The sequence below is a fragment of the Telmatherina bonti genome (assembly GCF_933228915.1).
Source record: "Telmatherina bonti genome assembly, chromosome: 18".
Classification (NCBI taxonomy): Eukaryota; Metazoa; Chordata; class Actinopteri; order Atheriniformes; family Telmatherinidae; genus Telmatherina; species Telmatherina bonti.
Window position 1 is genome coordinate 20,912,453 of NC_136616.1, and position 26,123 is coordinate 20,938,575.

General features: G+C 37.7%; 2 protein-coding genes across 2 annotated transcripts; one reads left to right on the plus strand and one right to left on the minus strand.

Annotated features, from left to right (window-relative positions):
• Nucleotides 1-2,512: 2,512 nt before the first annotated feature.
• Nucleotides 2,513-5,673, plus strand: LOC306769055 (uncharacterized protein; the record flags this gene model as incomplete). The annotated part of the gene is made up of 2 exons (XM_079257558.1): nucleotides 2,513-3,441; nucleotides 5,519-5,673. 2 exons carry the CDS (start codon nucleotides 2,513-2,515, stop codon nucleotides 5,664-5,666), a joined length of 1,077 nt encoding a protein of 358 aa, XP_079113684.1. The 3' UTR covers nucleotides 5,667-5,673.
• A 2,972-nt stretch (nucleotides 5,674-8,645) lies between these two features.
• On the minus strand, nucleotides 8,646-25,592 carry acadvl (acyl-CoA dehydrogenase very long chain). The gene is made up of 21 exons (XM_079257718.1): nucleotides 25,458-25,592; nucleotides 25,143-25,230; nucleotides 24,925-24,994; nucleotides 23,497-23,568; nucleotides 22,679-22,751; nucleotides 22,534-22,598; nucleotides 22,295-22,429; nucleotides 22,021-22,165; nucleotides 21,727-21,856; nucleotides 21,457-21,582; nucleotides 21,160-21,358; nucleotides 18,167-18,271; nucleotides 17,777-17,863; nucleotides 17,536-17,598; nucleotides 13,317-13,418; nucleotides 12,806-12,903; nucleotides 12,044-12,116; nucleotides 11,785-11,857; nucleotides 11,472-11,544; nucleotides 11,269-11,344; nucleotides 8,646-10,055 (listed from the first exon to the last, which is right to left on the minus strand). Exons 2-21 carry the CDS (start codon nucleotides 25,214-25,216, stop codon nucleotides 9,918-9,920), a joined length of 1,977 nt encoding a protein of 658 aa, XP_079113844.1. The 5' UTR covers nucleotides 25,217-25,230; nucleotides 25,458-25,592; the 3' UTR covers nucleotides 8,646-9,917.
• Between the last annotated feature and the right edge of the window lie 531 nt (nucleotides 25,593-26,123).

Consider the following 26,123-nt stretch of genomic DNA (forward strand, 5'->3'; position numbering starts at 1 on the left):
TATCCGACAAAAAGGAAAAAAATTATCCTATATAAATATATATATATATATATATATATAAATATATATATATATATATATATATATATATATATATATATATATATATATATATATATATATATATATATATATATATATATATATATATATATATATATATATACACACACATACACACACGACAAACCGGATGACATGAGGAAATCTGAGCAGCAGGTGGCAACAGTGCACCAGATGATGAGTTGATGTCGTAAATAGAGTACACGTCTTATTAATTAAGGCAGACAGGAAGGAAAAATAGAAGTGAAAAGCTCAACAGGTAAATTACAGGCAGAAATATTTGTACAAAGAAATCTGAAAAGCTTTCATTCGCATCAGTAAATAATAAATTCATTCCTTGCCTTGTTTTCAGAAATACAGGCTTCACTGTTCTAAACTACATTTAGTAACTTAATTCTGGGAGAGTCATGGACATACAGGTTTACCTGAACATTTGCAAACCTTTTTAAAAGTTTACATTGTGTACGGGGGGGGGGGGGGGGGCTGGATGAAGCCATAATGCTTTTCTTTATGTTTATTTGTTTGTTTCTTTGTTTGCTAAAGGTTCTGTGCATTATCTCCCATCCCATTTCACCAGGCAGTAAAGAAAGCTTAAGCAAAATCCTGGATCAAGGCAGTGATCTGGATTATCCCGACAAAATTTAATTAGTTGTTTCCTATTCCATTTAGGAGATTTTCTGAAAGTTAAATCAAAATCTGTCTGTTACCTAATGTAATATGGAGATGAACACTACCAAAAACAGGAAAAAAAGAAAGATTCCAGATTATTATATCTAATCTCCATATTAAACATAAGTTTTCTCTGTAACATTTGAGCAGCTCGGTTAAAACAACCAACATGATCATTTGAAGGCGAAACACCCAAACCAGTGAGATAACTTGTTGTTATACAAAGAATGAGAATCTGTCAAAGTCGTGTGGGTGTAAATTATTTTTTGGCTGAACTCTGGCGTCTTCGTATAACATATGCTCCATGTATTGTTCATTAAAATTCATTGTCTTGTTCAAATTAGCTTTAATTTGGAAAAAAAAAAAAAAATCAATTCTGATGACCTCATACTGACTTGAACTTATACTCATCAGACTGGAAAAGGCAAACTGTGTTTATTTCTACAGTGATCAACCAACAGATCCCTCCAGGAACATGGTCTGTGAGGCCAAAAATCATGCCATGGTAACTTCTCAATGGGGCATTTCATGTTGGCTCGTTAGTATTCCTAAATCTACTGGTACACTAAATAGTGCACATGATAGACAAGGATGAATGGCGTGTATGTTCTACAGCCTATACTGTTCTTTATCATGATGTAGCATCACCCGACCCAGTAGTACGCAAACTTTTTTCAGCATTGTAGCCCCTATGGAAGCATTTTGCAGCCAAGAACCCCTCAACTCAGTTGTCCCCAAGCCACAACTCCCAAGATACCATATGCTGGTGTTGGTATCTTGTGAGCTTGAGTGAATTTATATCAAACCTTTCTGACCACAACAAGCTCTGAGTGTGTCAAGACCATCAAAGACATGCTCCAGTTTTCCTCTCTAAACTTTTCCAGAACAGGTTGTATAAATTGCATACTGTTCTGAAATAAAGCTTTCGGATTTGATCTACTAATTAATACCAGACAAGGCAGTTATGCAGCAAGACAACAAAAGACAGAGTCATCCAGCCAAATAAGAGGAGCACAGTTAATGTATTGGGAAGGACAAATATTAATTGCCGTATCATATACAATAAGCATGTTTGTTTTAAGAAATGTGTGAATACCTCAAAACAGAAGCTGCTGCACACCACAATAACCACAATATTTAGTCTGTTGTTAAAGAAAAGATCCAAACACTTGCTACACACATATAAGACATAACTGATTTTTTTTTTCATTTTGATGGTTTATTATTATTTATTTACTAATTTGACATTTTTCTCCTCCCTTTTCCTTAACTCTGAAGATACTCTAGGTTGTGTTCATGCAGAATTGTAGAAACTTGCTGAAGTGGCAGAACATTGAGTGGGTTGTGACTGTAAGCTGTTGCTATATCTTTGTGAGGACCAGTTGTAGTTTTACACTTCAAACGGAGTTTTAAAAAAAACAACAACAAAAAAAAACTCCACATCTTTTTACAGGAGGGAGTAAATGTTGGGGTTAAAATGAAGAAAACCCCGTATGAAAATATTTGGGTTAGGAATTGATCTGTGATGCTTTATATGAAAAGCGTCATGTCAGGGAGATCTCTCATCCAAAGTCAGACGTGACAAAAGGCGCGCGCGTGACCGAGAGAGAGAAGAAAAGACAGAGACAGGAAAGACGAACAGAGCAAAGTTAGAGTCAGTCTTCAGTCAGGAAGCAGACAGAGAGGATCATGCGGCGGATAGACTTTTCTCTCCCATCAGCTCCACTGCTGTTATCTTCATCATCATCATATAAATCCAAGCAAGCCCAGCTGAGGAACCATGTCATTTAACAACACCACAGAGGTCCTGGACTACCACTGTGTGCGCTTTTACGTGTCCACCGTGTCCTTCTCGGTGCTGCTTTTCTTCAACCTCATAATCAACTGGACCATAGTATGCGAGAAGAAACTGCGCAGACACGCGCGCTTCGTGCTGGTCTTCCACCTGCTGGTGTCCGCTCTCATCCACCTGGGCATGAGCAGCATCTTCTACTACCAGATCCACCTGAGCGCGCAGCCGAGCCGCTCCGCGTGCCTGGCCATGATCACCGTCCTGATCAGCAGCGCCTCCAACATCCTGCTGACTCTCACAGCTATGGCTTTGGACCGGTTCTGCGCCGTGTGCCACCCGATGCGCTACACCTCCGCCTGCGCAGCAGCTCACTGGCCTTGGCTGCTGGGTGCGCTCACATGGCTGGTGGCTTTGGTGATTCCGCTTAGTTTGTTCCTCCAGCCGGACCCTCTGGAATATAACGGGGAGTGTGGCAGGGAGCAGCTAAAGAGAGGCGAGCTGCAGAAAGTTGTCTTCATAGGCGTGTGCTCGTTGCTCATATTGTACAGCTATGTGAGGATACTAATGGAGGGGCGCAGGTTGGGAGTGCTGAACCGGCGCAACCGGGCCGGGTGTAGGACGATCGCGCTACATGGCACCCAGCTGGCTGTTTACATCCTCCCCAACTTTGTCATCTTTGTACTGACTATTCTGAGCAAAAAGGAGTTAATTCGCCAAGAGACCAAAGAGCTGTCAGCAGTGGTTGTTTTTGCTTTCTTCAGCGTGGCGCAGTGTATTGCGCCAGTAGTTTACGGTTTGCGTAAAGAGGAACTACTGGAACAGCTAAATCACAGGTTCCCTTGCTGCTCACGGTACTTGAAGGCCCTCCTCGGCTGGACTGTTCGAGCCAACTGGCCCCATACGCAACACATAGCAAGGTAAAAACCATACTGTCCGTTTGGTCAAGTTACGCGTCATGTTTGAGTTTCTCATTTTGTTTTAATCCAAGTTTTGACACGTGTGTTGGTCAAGTGGCATCTTAGTGTGATCTTCTTCCACTTTGTAAAATATGAGACTGAGTCATTGATTCTGCGGTGATGCCGACAGTGAAGAAATCTGGAAATCATGGAGTTAACATGACATTTCTAATTAAGTTTAAAGTGACCACCAAAGCTGGTGACTGATAAGAGAAGACTTATCTAGAAATGTGTTCCGGAAACGCCTAAAAGACTATATTATGTATAAAATTCTGAGACAAAAAGTGTATTTTTAAAAAAAACAACAACAAAAAAAAACAAGTTAATCTCCAAAAAAAATTCAGAAGGTTTTGGGCGGTGCTATAGTTTATCATCATGTTGCATAATCTAGTCCTTTGAAAACTAACAAAGTTGAGCAGCTCAGCTTCCGTTTTTTTATCTTTTCTTTAAGTTGAATGTCTGATCTTTAGAAGTTCAGGGTCAAATTTGTCATGTTTTCCCCATTTCATAGTGCTTGTCATATAGACGTAAAAGTCATTTAGTGATGCTGAAATACCAAAGATCTTCTCAGGCATCATCTGAGTGGCAGCTTGTAAAACTCACATCTATCTTTCAGCATTAATGTTGCCTTCATAGTTATGCAAGTTTCTCATGCAGCATACAGGATGCCAAATATAACTTTGAGAGAGAATTTAGACAAACCAGAGGACAGTGTTCCACTTCAGCTCAGTCCATGCTAGAAAAAGGAAAGACAAGTTTGTTTGTTGCACAATTCAATGACAGGGCAAATCAAAGTGCTTTGCAGAGACATTATAATGTGAGAAAATAAGAAGAATAATTTAACATTGAAAATAAGAGAATGGAAAGAAAATAATATTAAGAACATGAAGTTTAAGGATACAAGCTTGAAATAAACTGCAGGTTTGGGCTTTTAAATAAAAGCTCTTCACATGCAGCTGACAACAGGAGGGTCTGTGACCTGGATTTAACGGAGTGTTTCAGCTGATCTGAGGTTTTCTGGGAGTTTGTTCCAACATAGAAACTGAATGCAGCCATGAATTTGTGACCGAAGATGACAATAATCTCTCTTGATAGTTTGGTTCTGTATTTATTTTAGTTGCATTTCAGTTTGCAAAGCACTTTGGGCAGCATAATTCGCAAATCTGCTATATAATCTTGACCTTGACCGTTGCATTGAAGAGTTAACCTGCATTAAGTGACTGCAGTTTTCACTCACTTTGATTTTGTGACTGTTTCCTCAGCCCACGCAATGGTTTCCACCACATAACCATGTCTGTTTTAGATGCAGGGCTGCCAGTCTTTTACTTTCCACAGATTTAGCTTCTCTCAAATGCTTTTAGGATAATATATAATACAAAATTTGCAATAAATTATGTAGCAAATAAATATTTAAAGCAGAAGTTTCAAATGATTATTTTTAAATAATTAAATAAACTGTGTGCATTGCTTTCATCCAGTGATGCAACTTTTTTTTTTTTTTTTTTTCCCAAGAGGCAGATGTATGGGAACCGACTTTTATGGGAAAATGTTCAGTGGAAAAATATTAACCGAGTTCTCCTCTTTTAAAATAAACACAGTTAAGTCACAAGACATTTGTGATTAATGGTTCACATGCAGAGTTAATACAACTCTATGTTCACAATGCAGATGACTAAACCGTACACATTAAAGATCATGAAGGTGATGGAAGTATTGATCTTCTCTGAGGCAGGAGTGTCTACTATTGTTTGATGTACTGTTTGAGAAACATCCAGAGACCGATGTCACTATATCACTTTACCATTTAGTGTAGTTTATTTAAAGCAAAACGAAACTGCACCTATTAAAATTTAACAGTAAAGTGATACACAGATGACGATTGCTAGAAATTGTTTCATGTTTCAACATGACTGTTATTAAGTTTCCCCCCCTGCAACACTTTCAAATGCTCTGGAGGTATCAGTGACCACAAAATACACTTTAAAAAAAAAAAAAAAAAAAGGCAAATGAGCTCAAACCCTCTTTTTTTTCCCCCTAGAGAACGAACGCTGACAGCGCAGACAATCATCTCCGCAGAGATCCAACAAGCCCAAGAGGAGGAGGAAGAGAAAGAAACCGACCCGATGCCAGTCACAAGTTCCTCATATGATTCACACACTTGCCAAATAACAAGAGACGCTGCCTGATGCGGAAAAAAAAAAAAGTAAATCAATGTCAGGATTTTACCTGTAACACCTCACTGAGCTGATGGTGTTTTCATCTCAGGGCCAAAAGGGACAAAGGGGAAGACCGTTTTCATCCCGACTCAACAGGTTGGCCCAGAGGGGCAGCTACACGCGACACCAGCATGTTTATGCTTTGGTCTGTTTTCGACCTCTCATCTGGTAAATTGACAGAGGAAATGTTCAGTCATCAGATCAAAAAGTTCTTTTGTTACAGACTTCCTCGGCTGGTCCAAGGATTTACATCGAGAAACATTCAGTTGACGGTCCAGCTCCTCTGAAGTCTTGTGTCTTTGAGGATTTTAATCACTGAGATGGAGGATGTGCCTCAATATACTGTCCGCTGGATGTTGCTTTTGTGTTATTCATACAGTCGATATTAAAAAATTGAAAGCTTAAAGTTGTTGACGTTCTTATTCCAGCATCTGCAGAGGAAACAGCATACATATGAGGAAATTTCCTGCGAAGGCTGTGCCTCAGTCGCATAGGTTGGCAGTTTGGCAACTAATAACAGACGATTGCTTTGGAAATCTAATAACATGCAAATGTGTAGAATACACATATTACAAAGCTGGGAAGCTGACACCACCAGCAAAAAAAGCCTGGAACAGTAAAAAAAAAAAAAAAGAAAAAGAAAAGCATAAAACAAGAAAGAATGGATCATCTGCTGCAGTTAAGGAGACATTCATGTGTTTTTTTTTAATCTACATTTTGTAACTGAACAGTTTTGCAAAAAGCCAGATACACAAATAAATGAATGAAAGTTTTTTAAAAAAATGTATTAGAAAAATGATCTTTCTTAATAACAGACCTGTATAACGATATTATAAGTGTTAGATGGAACTTTTTCCTACTTCAGGGTCTCATTTAAAAAAAATCCTAACAGGTGGTTGTTAGTGATTAACTGGATAAGTTTCCTCGCAGCATAAATTAAAAAAAAAAGTAAATTCGTGTTTCGTTTATCAAATCTCCTCCTTAATACCAACTAATATTAACTCTTAGGTTGTTTGTTATAAGTAACAAATATTTTACACTGTCAGGGCGTAGAAGGTCCATGCAGCCAGCCTGGTACCTCCTCATCCTGATGTTCGCATTTTGCAGTGCAATGGCATCCCACTCCTCACCTGGACTTAATGATAGTCAAACTGTGTGATTGTGATGGTTACTCTGATACATACAGTATGACTGAACGTAGCTGGTCAGTTTCTATCTCGTGCTGGTTATTTAATTGCCGTGACACAGCATGATCTTTGAAGAAACTCTGTAGGCAACAACAAAAACCACAATGCAAATCTGCCCATTCCAGTTCCTCTCCTACAGGACAAATGTACAAAAGGAAGGGGATGAGAGTCTAAAGAATTTATTAAGAATCTCAAGGGCATGAAATTGGGAAGGATGATCTTATAACAGTGAACTGCGGTGATATTTACCTACAGGTATATACTGTAATAACACTTAAGAGATTTTGTGTAATTATAAACCGAGACTGAAGCTGATCCCACGCTTAGTTGGGTTGAGGTCTGGACTCACAGCAAGACTTTCCATCCTCTTCACTCCCGTATTCTTGACGTACTTTGATGATGTTGGCTCTGTGGAAAACAACAGGATAAAGTTATGTCCCAGATTCTGTGGACATGAGAATGTCTCAGTGCTCCCTTTCTTTGTTAACTTGTAGTCAAAGTTCATTCTAAAAGAAATGCCATAAGAAAAACATGCATTTTGTGTCCACACTCCATTGGCCACCTTTAAGAATGAAGTTCAGGTCCAGTACCAAACAAAATAGATTATACATTAAATAGAATTTGAGCATATCTTTAAGAAGCCTAGCAGGATCCAAGGGGGGCATTAGCTTAGCATAAAGAGGAATAAGAATGAATCTTCATTTAACATTTTAACTCTTCACATTTAATCATTTTCTGTTTTGAATATCAGCTTTACTGCTTCTGACTACAGAAATACATTGTCTGGTATTTTAGTACAGAATATTTAAGCAAATCAAGCTAGTTAACAGTGAAAAGCAGGTCAAAGGTGAGTGAAATAGCTCATCTGTCCAAATGAACTGTATTTTATCTCTCTCCTTATAGGTGGCCACTATGTTATATATTCTATAAATAACAGCTTAAAAAGAGGCAGATTTTCCTGTTTTATTGTAACCTGAAAACAAATCAAGCATTTAAATTTAAATTGAGCAGGAAAACAAATGCCCATCTACAATACATATAGGCTACAGTGATCTGGTTAACGCTTGGAAACCATCTGAATAAATATTTCCATTATTCAGGTGCAGCTTTCCAGCTTTTAAGACTCAAACGAGTCTTTTGCTTCACACTCCACTTTTCTGTGTTAACCACAAACAGCTAGTATGGCTGCTGAGCTTGGCAGTTGGGTTTCAGCCAGGCGCCACCAAACGCCTGGGGATTTCTGAACATGCTAACCGCAGGCCTTTTCTCTTCAGTCTTGCACCCACTGAATTAACACACATTAACACAGTATGTACGCCACGAGCAGGTGGTTCTTGTTTGTATTTCATAGCAGGACCTGAATGCACAAGAAGAAATTTGGCGACAACTTACTGGAAGTTTCTTGCAAGATGATCGCTTTGGAAGAGTTGGGCTGCACAAGTGAAACCAAAGCTTTTAGGCTGTACTGAATACAGCAGAAATGGGAAGTTTGTTAGCAAAGTAGGTGATGTTAATATTTCAAATGGTGAGAAATGTGTGTGAAAGCTACATTAACAGTTTAGATCAAATGTTTTTATTTATGTGATCAATTAAAAAAATAAAAAATAAATTTAAACATTATCTTCATAATATGCCTTTAACCAGGATGAAGTCAAGGCAAAGTACCATATGGTATGGTCCAAACCTAGAGATAAACACATACGTGAGCATAAACATGTTGTGACATTAAAAGAAGAAAATAAATTTTCAGAGGCAGAACATACTCAGGCCAAAGCCAAACAGAGGTATGTTTATTGATGGTTATTGCAGTACAAATAAATTTAACTTACAGGTTCACAAGTGCTCGCTGAGGCAGATATCTCATGGACATACAGATTAATTGATGCCTAATCCAAACGTTGCATTTTAAAAGTGGAAAATGTGACCACAGTAAATACCCCTTGAACTCTTTGAAGCAATGCAATCTTAGTTTTAGGTTTAATGCTTAAACTTTTATGTCATATTTACACAGATGAAGACGGCACAGCAAAAGGTTTAATCTCTAAGAAATAAGTGCCTCTATATGCTATGCAGACATGGTAGTATTCTTAATTTACACCTAATGGTTGCAACTTTTGGCAGAGGAAATAAACATTTGAACCAGAGAAATAAATGAGATATTGACATTTTCTGAGAAAACTGAGTTTTCACAGCACAGAAGGTTCAAACGGCATCTGTGGAGAAGTTTATAAGGCAAGCGTATTCATCCCGACATGTGTGTCTGTTAGCTTAACAAGCAGAAAGGCATTTAAATACACATTTTTAAAAAGATAAATATAATCGCACCGTTAATGTCATTTGAACACCATGTAGGCAAGTGTACAAATGATAAAGGAAAAAGAAAGTACGTTCAAATACCTTTGTGCATAAATTAAACAGACAACCTCCCCATTTACTGGCTTCCCCTTTCAAAGTTGCATTGATTATGTTGAAATTATGTTACAACAACAAAAACAACAGCGTGACTTCACATTTCAGACGACTGAACAGATCAGATCAATCAGCTACAGTCATGAAGTCGAAGTTAAAAGGCGACTGGTCCATTGACAAGCTCCACATGTACTTTAAGCTGCGAGCAGCTTCAGATGCAGGCAGCAGGACTGAATGCAGGCTTGGATTTTCTCACCAAATGATATAAATCTTTTTTCCTCTAGAAGATTCAGACTTTGGCTCAAACGTCTGAAACTTCTGGCTCCGAAAGAACAAAGAATATGTAAGTGATAGAAAAACCAAGATGCAACTTAGATAAATACAGAAAAGAAGAGCTAAAATGTGATTTAGGAAGTTAAAAAAAATATAATTCGGGCACAAATTGTAGCTGCATCTCATTACCTATAAACTTTATAATGCAGGACAGATAAACAGGGTACAGATGATCATGAGCCAAAGATGCCAGTAATATCGTCTTATTTAAACAACCCGGTCTGCGATCTGTAAATGTGAAAAAACTACAAAGAAAATCAATTAAATACAGACATCCATGTTTGACAGCCGCTTAGAAACCCAAAGGATGCGGAGCGACCACGCCTCCCTTCTCCACCACGGCAGCAGAAATGGCCCGCATGTTGTTGAAGAGCTGCTTGGACTGACCAGAACGCAGAACCTTGATGTCGCGGATCACCCTGTCATGTGCCTGAGGAATGACAGAATGAGACGGAGTTCGTTAGAAAACACAGATGAATGTGGTAAACTGTCTGAGAAGTTAAAAGCGGAAATCATTTATTGATTATGCAAAATGCATTTCCGGCATGGCATGCATGCATTTGCATCAGGGGCTGATTCAAACTTGAAATAGGATGTCGTATATGAAATTCATGAAACTGGTGTGAGGACGCTTTCTTTTAAACTATATTCAATCCTGAAGAAAAAAAGGAGGTAAGGAAGCAACTCAGTAGATAAAAACTGTGGTAAAATCTTGTGATACAACTCTGCTCTCTTCTCACGGGGATAATTTAGTTTTGGAAAACATGTAACAACAATTTTATTCAAGTTTTTTTTTTTCTTTTTCTGATAATAAAGTCAGTCATGGTTCGGTGATACACGTCAAGTTGTCCAAATGCAGAAGATGAACAGATTTTCCTAAATGCATATTATCCTTAAATAATACATTTCTAATCACAAAGTTCTTAAAGTTTTATTTTTTTCAAATTGAACTAGTAAATATTAACCAGTCCTGTCCCAGTCAATAACATTTAACTGATTAACTGCATTAAACATAATAAAAATGAATAGTTTGATAGTCTTTTAGGATTAAATTTTCCAACTAGTATAAAATTGGCCTGAGATGCCCACTTTTTAAATCTCTAACTATATATATATATTTTTTTTATCTTCGTTAATTTTTTTAATTAAAAATCTGAAAACAGACAATATTACGACACGAATATAATTTGACTGTGTTGTCTGTCATCTTCCCCCACGTTTCCCTCTAGATTCATCAGTAATAATGTGGGTTTCAGACTACCTACAACTTCCTTCTACAGGCTTGTCAAATAAGCAACTTTTTGCCGCGTTGATTTAAAAAACAAAAAAAAACAAAAAAAAAAAACAACCCCAAAATAAAACAATGTTTTTGTTTTATGCAAACAAATTCAGTCCCGTTTAAATAACAGAACTAAAAACCTCCACCTTCCCATCTCTTTGCAGAGCAACAATGACTTACATATCCTATTATATTCTTAACAACATTGGGATAGTAAGTATAAAAAATAAGTTTGTAAACTGGAAGTTGAACCACAAATGCTGGAAAACATGGGCAAACTAATAATGTTAAATCTGCATATTCACTGCACAGTGTCTAAATGCATGTTGATATTGGATGTTTGTGGTTTTGGAGACGATCTTACCTCCATGCACCACGTCTCACAAAGCATCTTCTCATGCTGAGCTGATGGCTGGCCCTGACTCAGAGAGCGAGAAGCTCTGCACACAGTGGAAAAAACAAAACCAAGACACCTTCATTTAGGCTGTGTAGGAGTTTGATGTGCAAAAACAAAGCAGCAGAGAAAGAGGAAAGAAAAAAACTGCTAAACTGAAGCAGAAAACCTACCTTGACAGGACAACCACCATGGCGTAGAGGTCAATGGCACAGTCTGCAACTCTCTTCAGAACGAACTGCTCATCTAGAAAAAACAGTTGTTGACTCTTAGAGCACTTAAAGTGATCAAGTGTCACATAAAGATCTGTTGATTATTGTTGAACATCACAGTAATTCCAGGGACATACGGCGTCTTTATTTGAGATTGAACTTGAAATCATACATTTCTGAAACCATGGCGATGAATTAGCAGACAGCCAGGTACCAACTGTGCAACATCTCTCAAAGTTTTTAGATGAAAGCACACACACTGTGTCACACTCACCAATTATCTTCTTCCCATGTTTGACCAACAGCTCCTCAATAACAGCCCCAAACTCCTCGATGGCTTTTACTGTCTAGAAAATAATAAAATAACCTGTTTGTGAATCAGCAGCAAAAATGAGCAATTCCATATATGCAAAAAAAAAAAAAAAGATTTAGGAAAGTCCCTGAAATAAATACCAACAAGATCAGAACAAAGAAGGTTTTCACACACACACAATCTGCACTGATGTTATAACAAGATGCAGGAATGAACATACCAGGTCACCACTGTGTGCCAACTCAGGATGAATACTTCCCTGCAGGGTCAGACCTGTGCTCAGACCTGCCTTTCTGCAAAAGCAGGAGAAGAAGAGTGTCACATCAACACTGTGCATCCACATGTGGACAAAATGCAACAACCGACAGCATTATTTACTCCATGTCTCCAGCAGATCTGCTCAGCCGATGTGATACTGTGCAGTTAGACATTGTTTGGCTTTGGAAGAGCTGTGGAATGTTTTACGAGAAGTCTGGAAAAATATTTAGGAAGACTATACAAAGAGATGACGGGAAAACTTTTCTACCGAGACTGTGCTGGAGAACCAAGGAGACCACACCAAATATTGACAAACTCTTTCAAACTGTTTCTGCTCTTAAAAAAAAAAAAAAAAAAAAAAAAATCATTTTTATCATTGCATTTTAATTACTGGAGATATTGCTTGTTTTCTTGGTAATTATAACAACGACAATGACGATAAAATAAGTAGATAAGGGAAATTTGATAATTTCACTATTATTAATTAAGTATTTTTCATTCATTCATGAATGTAACCTGTACCACATCAACACCCTAACGGTATAAATGAAGCTCAGTTGTATAAAACAGACTTAAAAAAAAAAAAAAAAAAAGTTTAACCAAAGGGAACTGACAACAAAGTGCATGTGTTGTGTTTGGGGGCATCCCCGTCTCCCACCATCAAGTGTTGCACTTCCTGCTTCTCAGACAACAGTAAACACAAACAAAAGCAGGGTTCTGTAACCTTTTGGCTCTTTTTGTGATCTCTCCTGCGAGCAGCCCAGCGTTGCCGATGGGGTTCTTCAGAGCTTTCTGTAAGCTCTTCAGGTGGTTCCCAGCATTCTGGGAGGAAGCAGAGAGGAAATAATACTAAGTCTACAGACTGAATGGTTTTCAATGACAAAAGCAGCTTGTATTTTGTTTGGCTTTCTTTATTTGCACAATTTTAACATGGGGTTTAAGTAACAAGTTGCAAACTAATGAAAAAAAACTTTTATTTCTTCTATGTGGCACACAGGGACAGTCTGATTCATTTGGTGCTAAAATATGTGCTAAAAAGAGATCCTTTATGTCAGCGAGGAAGTTGTGTGTGTGTGCATCTCACGTTTTGAAAACTACAACATGTTAGAGTGTCTTGATGAGCATACAGGAAGAGCAAACGTTAAAAAAAAAACCAGAAACTTCCCCTTTACTTTTTTCGCACATGCACTTTGTGATCTGACAAAAAAATTTAAATAAAAGACGACTTGTGGTACCTGGAAGCCGTTGAGAGCCACGAAGAGCCTCAGGATGTCATTTGTACCCTCAAAGATTCGGAAAATTCTCAGATCCCTCATCACTCGCTCCACTCCACAGTCCTGCAGAAACATAATAATGGAAAATTGATCCTATTTTAGAGAACAATGAACCATCAATAGTCACACAGAACCAAACCTTTACTCACAAAAATGCTAAGCTATCAACAACGTGTTTTTATAGATTTTATTTAACTTTATTAACACTCTTGATGTCAGTTCTAGTTTCCGGATACGTTTGCTTTAGTATATTGGCAGCATTAAAGCTGCTAACTCTGCTACTTAGACATACAAGACATTAGACATTGAATAAGGCAATAAAAGCACCAGGTGTGAAGAAGAACAGAGATGTTCACTTTATTTGAACACCTCTGATTTCTGTACATTTGCGTCTGTTCTAAATGGGCACAGCAATGAAAATGCAGAGGCTTCATTCTCACTTTGTTTCTAAGCTGAAGTGAAACCCTGAGTCAAAATGAACACTGTGAGCAAAATTAAACGGTTGCAGAGGTGCTTTATTCCTATTTTTTTTTTTTTTGTACATAAATCATTTCAGCAAGTTTTCATAAACATAAAGAGATGGCATGTTATGAATAAACTCACTGCTGTTCAGACTAGACATTTGTTTACTTCACTTTTTATCCACATTTGTGCAAGTGCAGAGTAAACCCTTCGTCTTCACCTCGTCCTCTGCAGTTTCTGTCAGAAAACACCTACACACACCTGCTCTACTTCCACTCTATTAGCAACATGTCACAGTGACATTTCCTCACACCCCCACCTGTTGCAGTATCTAATTTATTTTAAGCAAAGGATCTTGTTATGTTTACAGAACTTCTTCACCCCCATATCTTCAGCCCTACATCTCGGTTCCTATTAACCTTTTTTTTTTCAAACCTCAACAGAAAAAAAAAAACAGTCTGGTTTCAGTCTTGCATGTTGCAACAATGGGACACTTCACACTGATAAGCCGAGTTCCTGTCACCACGTGACTTCTGAAAAATAAACCTGCGGCTTGCATTTGTAATGGCCACGTGAATTTACAGTCCAATCTATCATGTTGTCGCTGCTAAGCAGATTTATTTGATGGAGCAACGCTTAAGTATAAACATGCTGTTAACAAATATGGGTGAGTTTAACTTTTCTATGAATGCAAATATAAACTTGGCCAGAAATATCACGTTTGCTTCAGTCCATCTATGGCCTGATGGATCTTTAGAAGGAAAAACTCATTTCTTTCTCCAGTTAATACAAGCTGTACTTTGTTGTTTGACTTTCTCTTGTTTCTCACGCACACAGGGACAAAAAAAAGTTTAGTCATTTCAGACTTTAGGGTTTACAAAGATGTTTAAAAAGAGACATACAGAAGTGGAAGTGAAAACCCGACTGCCGGGAAGCATTTGAGATCCACCAACCATCCCATGGTTATTTATTCCTTCTCATAGATTTTACATTTCGGCTGTGGTTTCACTTCAGCCAAGTGTTGAAATAATTTTCTGAAAATGTGATTCAAAATACTGTGGCCAGATTACTGAGTGATAAGACAAAGAAAGAGATCCCCTGTTTCAGCATTTCTTATCGACTCCCTGGAACTCCTATCAAATCTAATATCATCCGTTTCATGTGAACAACGTGAACTGTTCAGCTTCATCCTGTCCCCAATGTTCATCAGCCTGCGAACCAACAGAGCCGATTGTTCTTTCTCAGAACAAAGACTAGTTTGTGATTTCCTGAAATTTTAGGACCAGAATGAGATGCAGGGGTTTTACTCTTTAGGTGATAAAGACACCCACCTTTTGTAAAGTTTATACCCACTAAATTTGTGTGTTTATACAGTATAAACTTTCGTTTATACATTACCAACGTTACCTCAGTGATAAACAGGACAAAAAATAATACTAATCAGTTTTATAGAATACTTCTGTTATATGACAATATACAATTTTATAACTATTTCTATAGAACAGATAAAAAAAAAAAAAACTAAATAAAAAGTCTAATAATGTTAAAGACAAAGAAAAGTGTCTGTAGGAGTAAAACACTGCATATGAAAAGCATAAGAAATGGGGCAGATTTTTAATAATTCATGCAGAGGTATAATGGCATTAAAGTTAATATCTAACCACTATTTGCAAACATTTTTCTGATAATTATATATTTTATATCATGTCCCAATATCGGTCTTTGTAAAACATTTTGCTGCAACTTGTGCTCAAAAATGATCCCGTGTAAGAAGGTTTTGCTTTTCTGGCCCGCCCACAGTCCTAATATTGATACAGCTTGTCTTCTTGGTTAGCTGGATGGTGCTTATGTTGAATGTGCAAACACTGATAAACCACAACACGGCACCACAGGCAGGCAATGTAAATAACACAGATCGGGTTTCTGAAATGCAGCGCACTGCAGGTAAATTTTTATTTGATGTAGCACTGACGGGATTTTTTTCAGATTTCCTTAAGGGTGCATCAGGACAAGTATATGGGTGATTGGTGAGGGTTCAAGCAGGTTTAGGAAAATGTTTCTTTGTTTGGAGCTTGTTAAACTGAAATACGTTGTTTGTTCAAACCAAACTGGAAGTGCTAGCTTTGTTTAAATGTGAATGAAAGTAAATATTCCAAACTTTGAAAATGGGTCATGAGGCTGTTTCCCTTCCCTGAATTACCTTTAATCTTTACACAGAATGATATACTTTGACTTGAATTTCCTGACAGGCAGCTCCTCTTTGGCTTTATTACAGGCCATGTTTATGCATGCTCAAACAGCCATAATTCTCTAGGTTTTTGGGATTTTTTTCTTCCTTTTTTTTTCTCTTAAAAACACAGCAGCCTTTCCCATAAGCAGTTTTGGCAACCATGACTTTTCTTTTTTTTTTTTTTTTTTATGAAGATGCAGCTTAAACACAGGATGAATTTTATGGAGGCTGCTCCTGTTTTCTGGTGGGGGCAAAATAAATTCAACTCTCATTCAGCTTTTCTTGTAAATCTGCATAAGACACCATTAAAAGCTCATAAATCAGTAAGTGTAGTCTATAGCATTACTCACATGTGAGCTAATTATATGATGTCCCACATTTTACTACTAATTCCAGTCTTAACAATTCTGGTCTCTGAATTTGATCCATGATGATGAAATTTAGAAATCTGGGGGAAATCCGATCTGATCTACCAACAAATCTGAAATGTTGTAACAATTAAGTGTAAATTTAGATATCTGGGAGAAATCAGATCTGATATGACGCATCTACCAACAAATCTGAAATGTTGTAACCCCACCCAGAAATGCTTCAATAAAAGACAAAAAAAACAAAATTTAAGGACAGAAAAACGTTAAACTTTTTAAATGTCTGTCATTCTTCACCGTACTAGACAACTAACGTGCTATAGTCGCGATTTCAAACCAACACACAACACAATGTACAGCTTTGGGACCAAAGTCAATCAATGAACACCAACTATCTGTCTATAATGGCGCTTTCTCTTAGTTTACACATACATCATTCGCGTGTGCACAAACTGCTTCCGAGGACATTACAGCGCAGGTGGCTTGCTAAGTTGGTTGTGTTGTTTTTTGTAATCTTTACAGAGGAAACTGGAGCAATGCCAGACAGCTCCTCATTTCACTCTTCAAATCAAGTAGCACTTCAATCTCTAGTTGTCGGTCTGACACAAAGACGTCATCTAATGCAATCATCTCATTGAGTACTGGAAATACCAATTCAGAACTGGCAAAATCCCCTTTCAGATGGCCTGTGCTATTTCTGTTGCCCTGCTTCACAACATCTTAATTTTCTCTGCTGGCGAAGTCAGCTGGTTTAGCCATTAAAATCCCAACAAGAGCTGTTGCAGACGACTTCTCAATCAAATCAGAATTTTACATCTAGAAAGGAGCCCAGCTTTAAAGAGGATAAGCGCCGAGTTGGTATGGAAATGCAGGTGAAAGCCTCTTTTTGTCCTCCAGATGTAGTTATGCGCCGACTTATGCATAACTTACAAAAGACTTTTGGTAAGGGGGGGGGTTGACATAGAATATGCAGACAAGACAATTAGGGATACAAAAGTCCTTCACCCTAGACCAATCTTTAAACATGTGCAACCAAAATGGCAAAACTCTACAGTCCCGCCTTGCCTGTTTGTGTTTGACCGTGGTTTTGTGTGTGAGAGGATGTGTACCAAGCACTCACCTTCATGAAACCCATACCGCCCATAACCTGAATACTCTCGTCAGTCACTGTCCATGCTGCTTCCTGTAAACATAAAATAAAACAAACATGCAGCTGAGACAAAAACATCTGTATTTGACTTGACAAATATACTTCCTCTTCAGTGTTCCACAGAACAAGGAACATGAATATTATGAAAGAAGGGCTGCTTGAAGGAGCACAAATGTACCAAATGAACACAATGTATCTGAAAAGATCTTACAGAGGCAAAGATCTTGCTGATGGCAGCTTCAATCTGGAAGTCAGCAGCTCCCGAGTCCATGTTCCCACTGATCATGTAAGCCATCGACTGCAAACAGAGAAGAAGTGATGTGAACGTTCGTCACTTTGCTGATTCACACTGCTGCATTTGCACTGTTGCATCACTTACATGATCTCAAATAAGAACTTGTACATTTGTCATATTTTAAAAGTTAACTATAATAAATAAGAAAATAATGATGGATGTGTTTTGCTGCATATAAACTTGTGAGCTGGTAATAAAACACAAATGAAAAGAGAGTTGTTCCGCTTGATGACAAGCAAATTCATCAGCTCAGAGCAGAAAGCAGCAGAGATACAGGTAAATAACAGTCATGTTGCCTAGTCTGACCTCTGTGACATACTGCAGCATAACCATGCGCGCCATCTTCTCCTGGATGGCTCCGTAGGTGTGGATCTTGTTCCCAAACTGCGTTCTGTTGGCTGCATGATCCACCTGGTAAAAAGCAACAGCAGCACTCCATCACTATCAGAGCTGAATTCATTAACATAATCCATCTATTATCATTATATGCCAAATGAAGAGTCTACAAAGATTTAAATGATACAGTTCTTCAAAGCCTAGACAGGAACTTTGCAGCTTTTTTTGTCTCCCCTGAGATGTTTGCTGTCTAGTACTTGTAAGAGAAGAGGAAGTTGGCTGCAATTGCTGGCCGCTGTCAAAGGAGGCCTCAACAGTGCGGAAGTGGTGCAAAAAAATGCCATAAGATGCAGAATAAAGACAGGGCATAAGAAATGTGTTCATTTATGTCAAGATTAGATATATAGATATATAGGTATAATCACTAGTTTCCTGTATCGATTTGATTCACAACAGCCTATTTCTATTTGACTTAGATTAAATTCTATTCCTTACGCGTTTATAGTTAACTGTTTAATGCCCATTTGTCCATTTTTCTTGATTAAAAAAATTCTCAGATCTACAGTTGTGCTCATATTTATTCATACCCTTTCATTAAAGAAGGAAAAAAACAGCTGCCTGTAAAATAAGCTGAAATTGACTAAAGTAACAGTAAATCAAAATCTTATGAAAATCATTACATTATTTTCTAATTCTGGTTCAAGAGAAATATTTTTTTTTAAAATGCAAACAAATAAGATAATTTATTACATACTACATCATACATAAACTAATATTTTGTCGAACAATCCTTTAATGTTTCCGCTACAGTCAGGTGTTTTCTGTTCCTCTCAGTCAGACTTCTGCACCTGTTGACAGGTATTTTGTCCCACTGTTCAACAGAAAAGTGCTCTAATTTTTCCAGGACCAATTTTTTGTTTGTTTGTTTTTTTTTCTTCAACTCAATTAAATGAAAAAACAGTGTCTTATATTACTAAATTATATTTTTGCAAATTTTTAGTTATTGTCCCTTTTTAAGTCTCAAGTTATTTGATTGATTGTTGTAAATTCAGCCTTTTCTTTAATGAAAGGGTATGAATACATATAAGCACAACTGTATTTTCATAAAAACACTGGACCCATTTCCATGACGATCAAATTCAGATATCTGGGAGAAATCAGATCTGATATGACGCATCTGCCAGCAAATCAGAAAGGTTGTAACAATACATTGTTTTATCAGAGTTACAGCCAGAAATGCTTCAATAAAAAAAACAAAAAACAAAACTAAAGGACAAAAAAATTTTCAACTTTTTAAATGTCCTAATTAAACCATTTCATTCAGTGGAGTTGCTCTAAATATTCTCAAAGATCTTGAGAATTAAAGTGCTGACTTTAATAAAACTAAGAAAATTTGATCCATGTTATGTTGTGATACAACAGACTAAAAATACAGTAGATACAGCTTGTTCAGTTGTGTGTGCTCCTGTGATCGATACTACTCCAGCTGTTCCTCACTGAAGCGAGAGAATTTCCATCTTTACTTCCATGGAAAAGTTAAAAAATAAACTCATATTTTTGTCTGATTTTCAGATGGTTGACTTGTTTCAGACATGCATTCTGTTCACTGACAAAGGCGTGATCACCATGTGTGTGTGCATCTTTTTTCTATGGTCTGCACGCATGTCGTAGTTTCCCAGCAGGTCCTTGAGATAACATGATCAGGGTCTGCTGGTTTTTAAGCAAACACGAGTGAAAAATAAAGGTGACAGATCCTTGGCAGCAGTGACTCCTTTACTCCCTTCCTCTCAGCATGAGATATGAGGACTGTGGTCCACAATTTAAAAATCAGCTAAAAATACATCTTTTAAACTTGCTTTGACTTAAAAACAAAACATCAACCTGTCAGAAATGTAACTTTAAATTACTTTTGTTGTGACTTAGTAGGGCACCCACCTCTGGTTTATGTCAGAGTACGTATGTGAGTGTTGACATCACTAATACAGGTGAAGGTAATCCACACTGGTGGATGAAAAAATGTCAATGATGCATTTTCTGAGCAAGAGATGCTGATTTGGCACGGAAACAAAACTGGAAACTAGTTGTGTGTGTGTATGTGCTAAGATCTTGCTGAGTAGGCTCATTTATTACGAATAAGAAGACCAATTAAACAGAATGTTTTTTTTCTTTTTTTAATCAATCTCAAAGTTTTATGAATAAATACTGGATTAATTAAATTTGAAGCCTAGCTCTATTCAAGATCTTTAATTGTTAAGCTGTTTAGTTAATCTGAACACACAAGAATGGAGATTTTCACATGTGCGTGCCTCTTCCAGTCATTCTGAGAGCAGGGATTTCCTCTGGTTCTTTTTTAACATCTTACACTGCACAAACAGGTTATTACACATTGATCTGATTAACTATGTTGTACAAAATGAACAAAAAGATAGGTGTTACATTATACCTGCTTAAAAAGGAAAAGTCCTTTGAATGGCTTCATATTTTAAATGTCACAATTTGCATATTTTCCTCTTTAGTAAACTAAATATAAAACTTGAGAAATTTCATTTTGAAAACATTAATTTCTAAGTCTAAAAGGTATTGACGTGGTTTTATATTTAACAGGGTAAATTAGCCAACACAGCAACAGACTCACAGCAATCTGAGTTTTCTGTTGTGGTGAAAACTAAAACTAGCAGCTTAAAAGGTCAGTCGTGCTAAAATATTTTACTTTTGGCACTGCTTACCTATTACTACTTAGTTTACACATAGGGAGAGTTTTGAATCTTGAGCTGCTTTACTTCAGCTGAAAACAGGCCATGGCAAACTCAAAGCAGGGGAATTTCCCCACAACAAATACACGACTGAAACAAAGGGGTGGAACACAGATGAACGAGATACGGCTCGATGCAGCAGATGGGAAACCTGACAGCATATACAAGAACTAAACTATGTCTGAAAGATATACACCCTGCTGTACTCACAGCTTTGCCAATGACACCTTTCATAGTGCCAGAGAGAGCGGCCGCCATGCCAAAGCGGCCATTGTTCAGGATGTTCATGGCCACCTTGAAGCCTCCTCCCACCTCACCCAGAACGCAGTCAACTGGCACACGAACATCTTCAAAGTAAACCTCAGCCGTGTTGGACGCCTTGATGCCCATTTTCTTCTCTGGTGGGCCACTGTGAGTGAGAGGATGAGTTGTAGTTTAATGTTATGAAAAATATATGTGATATACATGTGTGTGTGTGTGATAAATGTAAAGAAAAAGTCTGCCCACTTTGTCACTCCTCCAAAGCTCCTCTCCACAATGAAAGCTGTGATCTTGTCCTTCATCTCCCCAGTTTTGGGATCCTTCATTGGAGTCTTTGCAAACACTGTGAAGATTTCAGCCAAACCTCCATTGCTGATGAGAGAAAAAAAAACAAAACAAAAAAGTTAAGAAAAAAATGAAGACAAGAGAAAAACACCTGCAGCTCGTAGTCATTTATCATAACATTGCGCTGTGCTGCCCCCTTGTGGTTAAAGTGCATATAGCAGCCTTCCTCACCTGATCCAGATCTTGCTTCCATTCATGGTGTAGTACTGTCCGCATGGAGAAAGAACCGCGGTGGTCTTGATGGAGGCAGCATCGGAGCCACTGGCTGGCTCAGTCAGACAGAAGGCAGCAATATTTTCACCTGGATTGACACACATTGTACACAGAGTCAAACACAAACATCTGCCATAAATGACAGCAGATCCTTCTTTTCAATATGTTCATTAAAATCTACAATAACTAGCATTTTTTTTCATAAAAATACAAAGTAAACCAAAATGAACATCCTATTGCTGGTTTTCTAACCTGTGGCGAGCTTGGGCAGGTACTTCTCCTTCTGTGCTTTGTTTCCAAAAAGTAAGATGCCCTTGAAACCAATTGACTGGTGAGCACCCAGAGTGATGCCAACACCCAGATCGTGGCTGCCAACAATCTCAACCAGCCGGGCATACTGTAGGAAGGATGTCGATAACCATATTGAGATATATTCTTATAATATACAATTATATTCAGTTAGCAGTTAGACAGTGTTTATCAATCCATTATGATGTAGATATAAAGTCTCCTGAAGCAGCTGTACCTGCGTGTTTGTGAGGCCAAGGCCACCCAGGTCAGCCGGCACCTGCAAGCCAAAGGCACCCAACTCTTTTAGGCCCTCCATGGTGTGATCCTCCACTTTTTCCAAGGCATCATTCTTAACAGGATCATTCACTTCCTGTCCAAGTGACACGAAACACAAAGAAGAGGAATGAGTAAGAGTTACAAAGAGGGTTACAACTATGATGAAAAAGTATTTTATTCTCGGAACTTTATAGTTACCTCAAAAAATTTGCTGGTTGGCCCCACAAGCTCCTGAAGGAACTGCTCCTGTTCCTCGTTCAGAGCTGAAACACAAACAATTAGTTTTAAGTTTTACTGTTTTTCAGACAGATTTTCAAAATCTGTCAAGAATCTTGTGGAATACCTTTGGGAAAGGGAAACACTTGGGATGTTGCAATCTGCCCCTTGAACATGTTGACAGCAAATGATTTTGATTCCTGCAAAGACAAGAAACCGAACAAAAGATGACAAAGTTTTGCTACAAGAGGCCAAAGGTCCACATTTTGATGTGCAAACCAGCTTGAGTGATTTATAAACAAAATACATATATACATATATATATATATATATATACCTATTGTCATGGCACCCCCCAATGCTAGATTGGTTGTCATGTTGTGGTGGGTGGGGCTAGGTGGGTTTAGCAATCAAAATGATAAACGCAGCACCGGTGTGAATGGGAGAGAGGTGCGGTGGACGTCGGGGACTCCCTCTGAAACTCCGTGTGGATTTTTGTTTGTTTTTGTCCTTGTCAAAATGAATGCACTGATTATGAAATCGGCAGAGGTACGGTGCCAGAGCTGGCCGGAGTCAGCTAGGTGAGATCCAGTACCGAGCGGGGATTCCGAAAACAAACCGCCCGAAGAGGCACCTGCCACAGCAGTGATTGGAACCATAGATAGGCCCTTACTCTGTTACGCAGTTGATGGCCAGACTTTTCTTATATGCATTGCACCAGCCCTAGACCGGGTCAGTAGCTGTACAGTGGCAGAACGGTGTCGTGACACTATTAACAAACTGAAATGACACCATATCCAAATGGCATGAAGCCATTTCTTCTGCATTATGAAGCATTAAAACATTTTCATGCTGCTTACCAAACAACACGACCAACCGAAAACAGACCAACACTATTAAGTCACATAAAATCCATTATTCAGAAACAGAAAAACGGTAACGTACAACAGCAACAGTCTTCTTTTCTGCTTTAGGAGCGGCATCGGCGCCAACTGCTGCAGGCTTTTCCAGCACCGCCTGAGGAGAAATCAAAGAGGATTAACATAACTGTATACAAGTTTACTTTTTAGGAGAAGACCAGAGGAGGCATTGAAGAGCAAACAGAACTTGAAAAATGGATGTGTGATGTACAAATGTTGCAATGCATGTAAGCAAAATTGGAAAGTGACTTTAAGTATATGTATGTATGTAATATATGTAAAATACATTTTTACTAAATAATTTTCTGCTTAAAATTATCCAGTAATTAGTTAGATTATTGGTGGTGTAATTAAGGTGCACATTATACCAGATTTACACATAAATGCTATCATTATTATTATAAAACATATGGAATAAAACAGTCTTTTTTTTCCCTATGGAGTAAGGATTACATAGCAGATAATAAACAATAGCATATTATATCTCTCCATAAACCTCCCCCACTCCCACCTGTGAGGATCCGGTGAAAAAAAAAACTGTAAATAGATAAACAAAATTCATACATTCACTCCTACACCTTCTTACTTGTATGTATGTAGATAGAGATATGCATGTCCACTTAATACATATTTTGCACATCTATATTTACTCTTGTATATATGTCCTTATCCACACATATGTACACACACACACACACACACACACACACACACACGCATATATATTCATATATGCACTCATCCATACATGCATACACACATCCACATATTTACTAACACATCCTCATTCATAGTCCCCTAAATACAACTTTACATTTGTATACTTTTACCTTCATAAATTAAACCAACAATACTTTCATACTTTGTTCATTCGTAAATACCTCCATTAAAGACAAAAAAAAAAAAAAAAAAAAAAAAAAAAAAAAAAGGGAGGAAAAGAGAAAATAAAATAAATACATCCAGAGGGAAATAACTCCTCTTAGAAATTCAGGGGTTAAATAATAAATAAAATGTCCGTCCTTTCTTGTATCATTAAAAATCTGTTCCAACTGGGGTAATAAATTCAATCCATTTGTCCCAAATCTGGTCGTCTCACGACTAACCATAAGGTCATACATCAGACATAAGAATGTACCATTACATAAATAGATCTTCAACATATTTTAAGTAAGTCAGACATGCAGAAGTGTGAGGCTGTGTATGACATTTTCCATATGACTGGTTTGTTGTGAACTTTTGCCTGGACAACTGCAGTGTCACCTTTAATAACTTAATCATGTGATCATTGAACTTTCCCCTACTTCCAGCAGGAGAGAGTTCCAATGTTATGTATACGAGACTCTACATTTGTCCCAACATAAACAAGCACAAAATGTCTAAGACTAAGTGTCATTTCAAGATAAGCAAACTGTACTCTAATGTATGATAAGTTCAAGTTTAAAAAGAAAAGTACCTGAGCAGCCTGGCTGGCATAGAGACGCGCGTTGGATACGGCGACAACAGCACCGGCCTGACGCTGACCGCTGTAATATATATATATATTTTTTTTTTTTTTTAAAATAAAAAAGACAGTTTGTCAAAGGAAATTGTTAAGTTTTCCATAGAAGAACAAAGGGTTAAAAGGCATCCATAATGACCAGCAGACTGTTTTTGTGGTTATGAATTGCTCACCCAGATAACACGGGAGGAATCCTGAGAATGGTGCCGCAAAGGGCGGAAGACTGGCTCACCTTACGAAGCAGCATGACTTATTTTTGTTCTGAAAGAAAAAACAATACGTTCAAATGTACAAAATAAAAGACCTATTACCAAACAGAAAAACGGTGAAGGTTAGCTTGACAATGAAAGCGGAGGACTGTTGGCAGATACGCAACGACGTTTGCTCGTTTCGTAACTTGGCCGGCCTCCCATAAAAGGCGCTCTAAAACGACAAAAACATTATTAATTCTACAGTCAAAACATAAATGACTAATTAAAATAACAAACCTGAACAAGAAAATGTTTTAATATGCCCCCTGCGTCTTAGTGAATACGACGACACAACCTCTGCCGATGTGTTGCTGGTGTTGCCACAGCTGCTTTTGGGTCCGTTTCTTCTTCTACGTTTTTCAAGGCGCCGAGTTTCTACCACTGGTGCGGTAGGACAGCGCCTCTGCTGTTCAACTGGAAAATAATCCCTGTGGGAGGAACAGTGCTTCTTATGCGTATTTTCACTTTATTAAGGTGGCTTATTCCAAGTTTAAACTGAATTCTTGTAAAATAAAAATATAAAGTACAGGTATAACATTTTCATTGTGCTTTTGGTTATAACAGAACATCACAAAGTATCTTATGTTAGGTTTTTTTTTTCTTTCTAACTGCAATGTACACTTTCATCATCCAGATAGGGCAGCATTAGGTATCCAAAGATATCCTTAAATAAAATGTTTAGTCTATTTGGACCTAAAAGTGCATTAAAAAAACATTAGTGGGAAATGGAATAATATTTCATTTAGGGATATAATGTAAAGTTGAACCTTTCTGGAATTTTAGATCTTTTTCACTTTTATATTAATCAAAACACTCTCATGCATTCATTCATTTTCCTATCCGCTTAATCCAATTCAGGGTTGCGGGGAAGCTGGAGCCTATCCCAGCAGTCTTAGGGCGAAA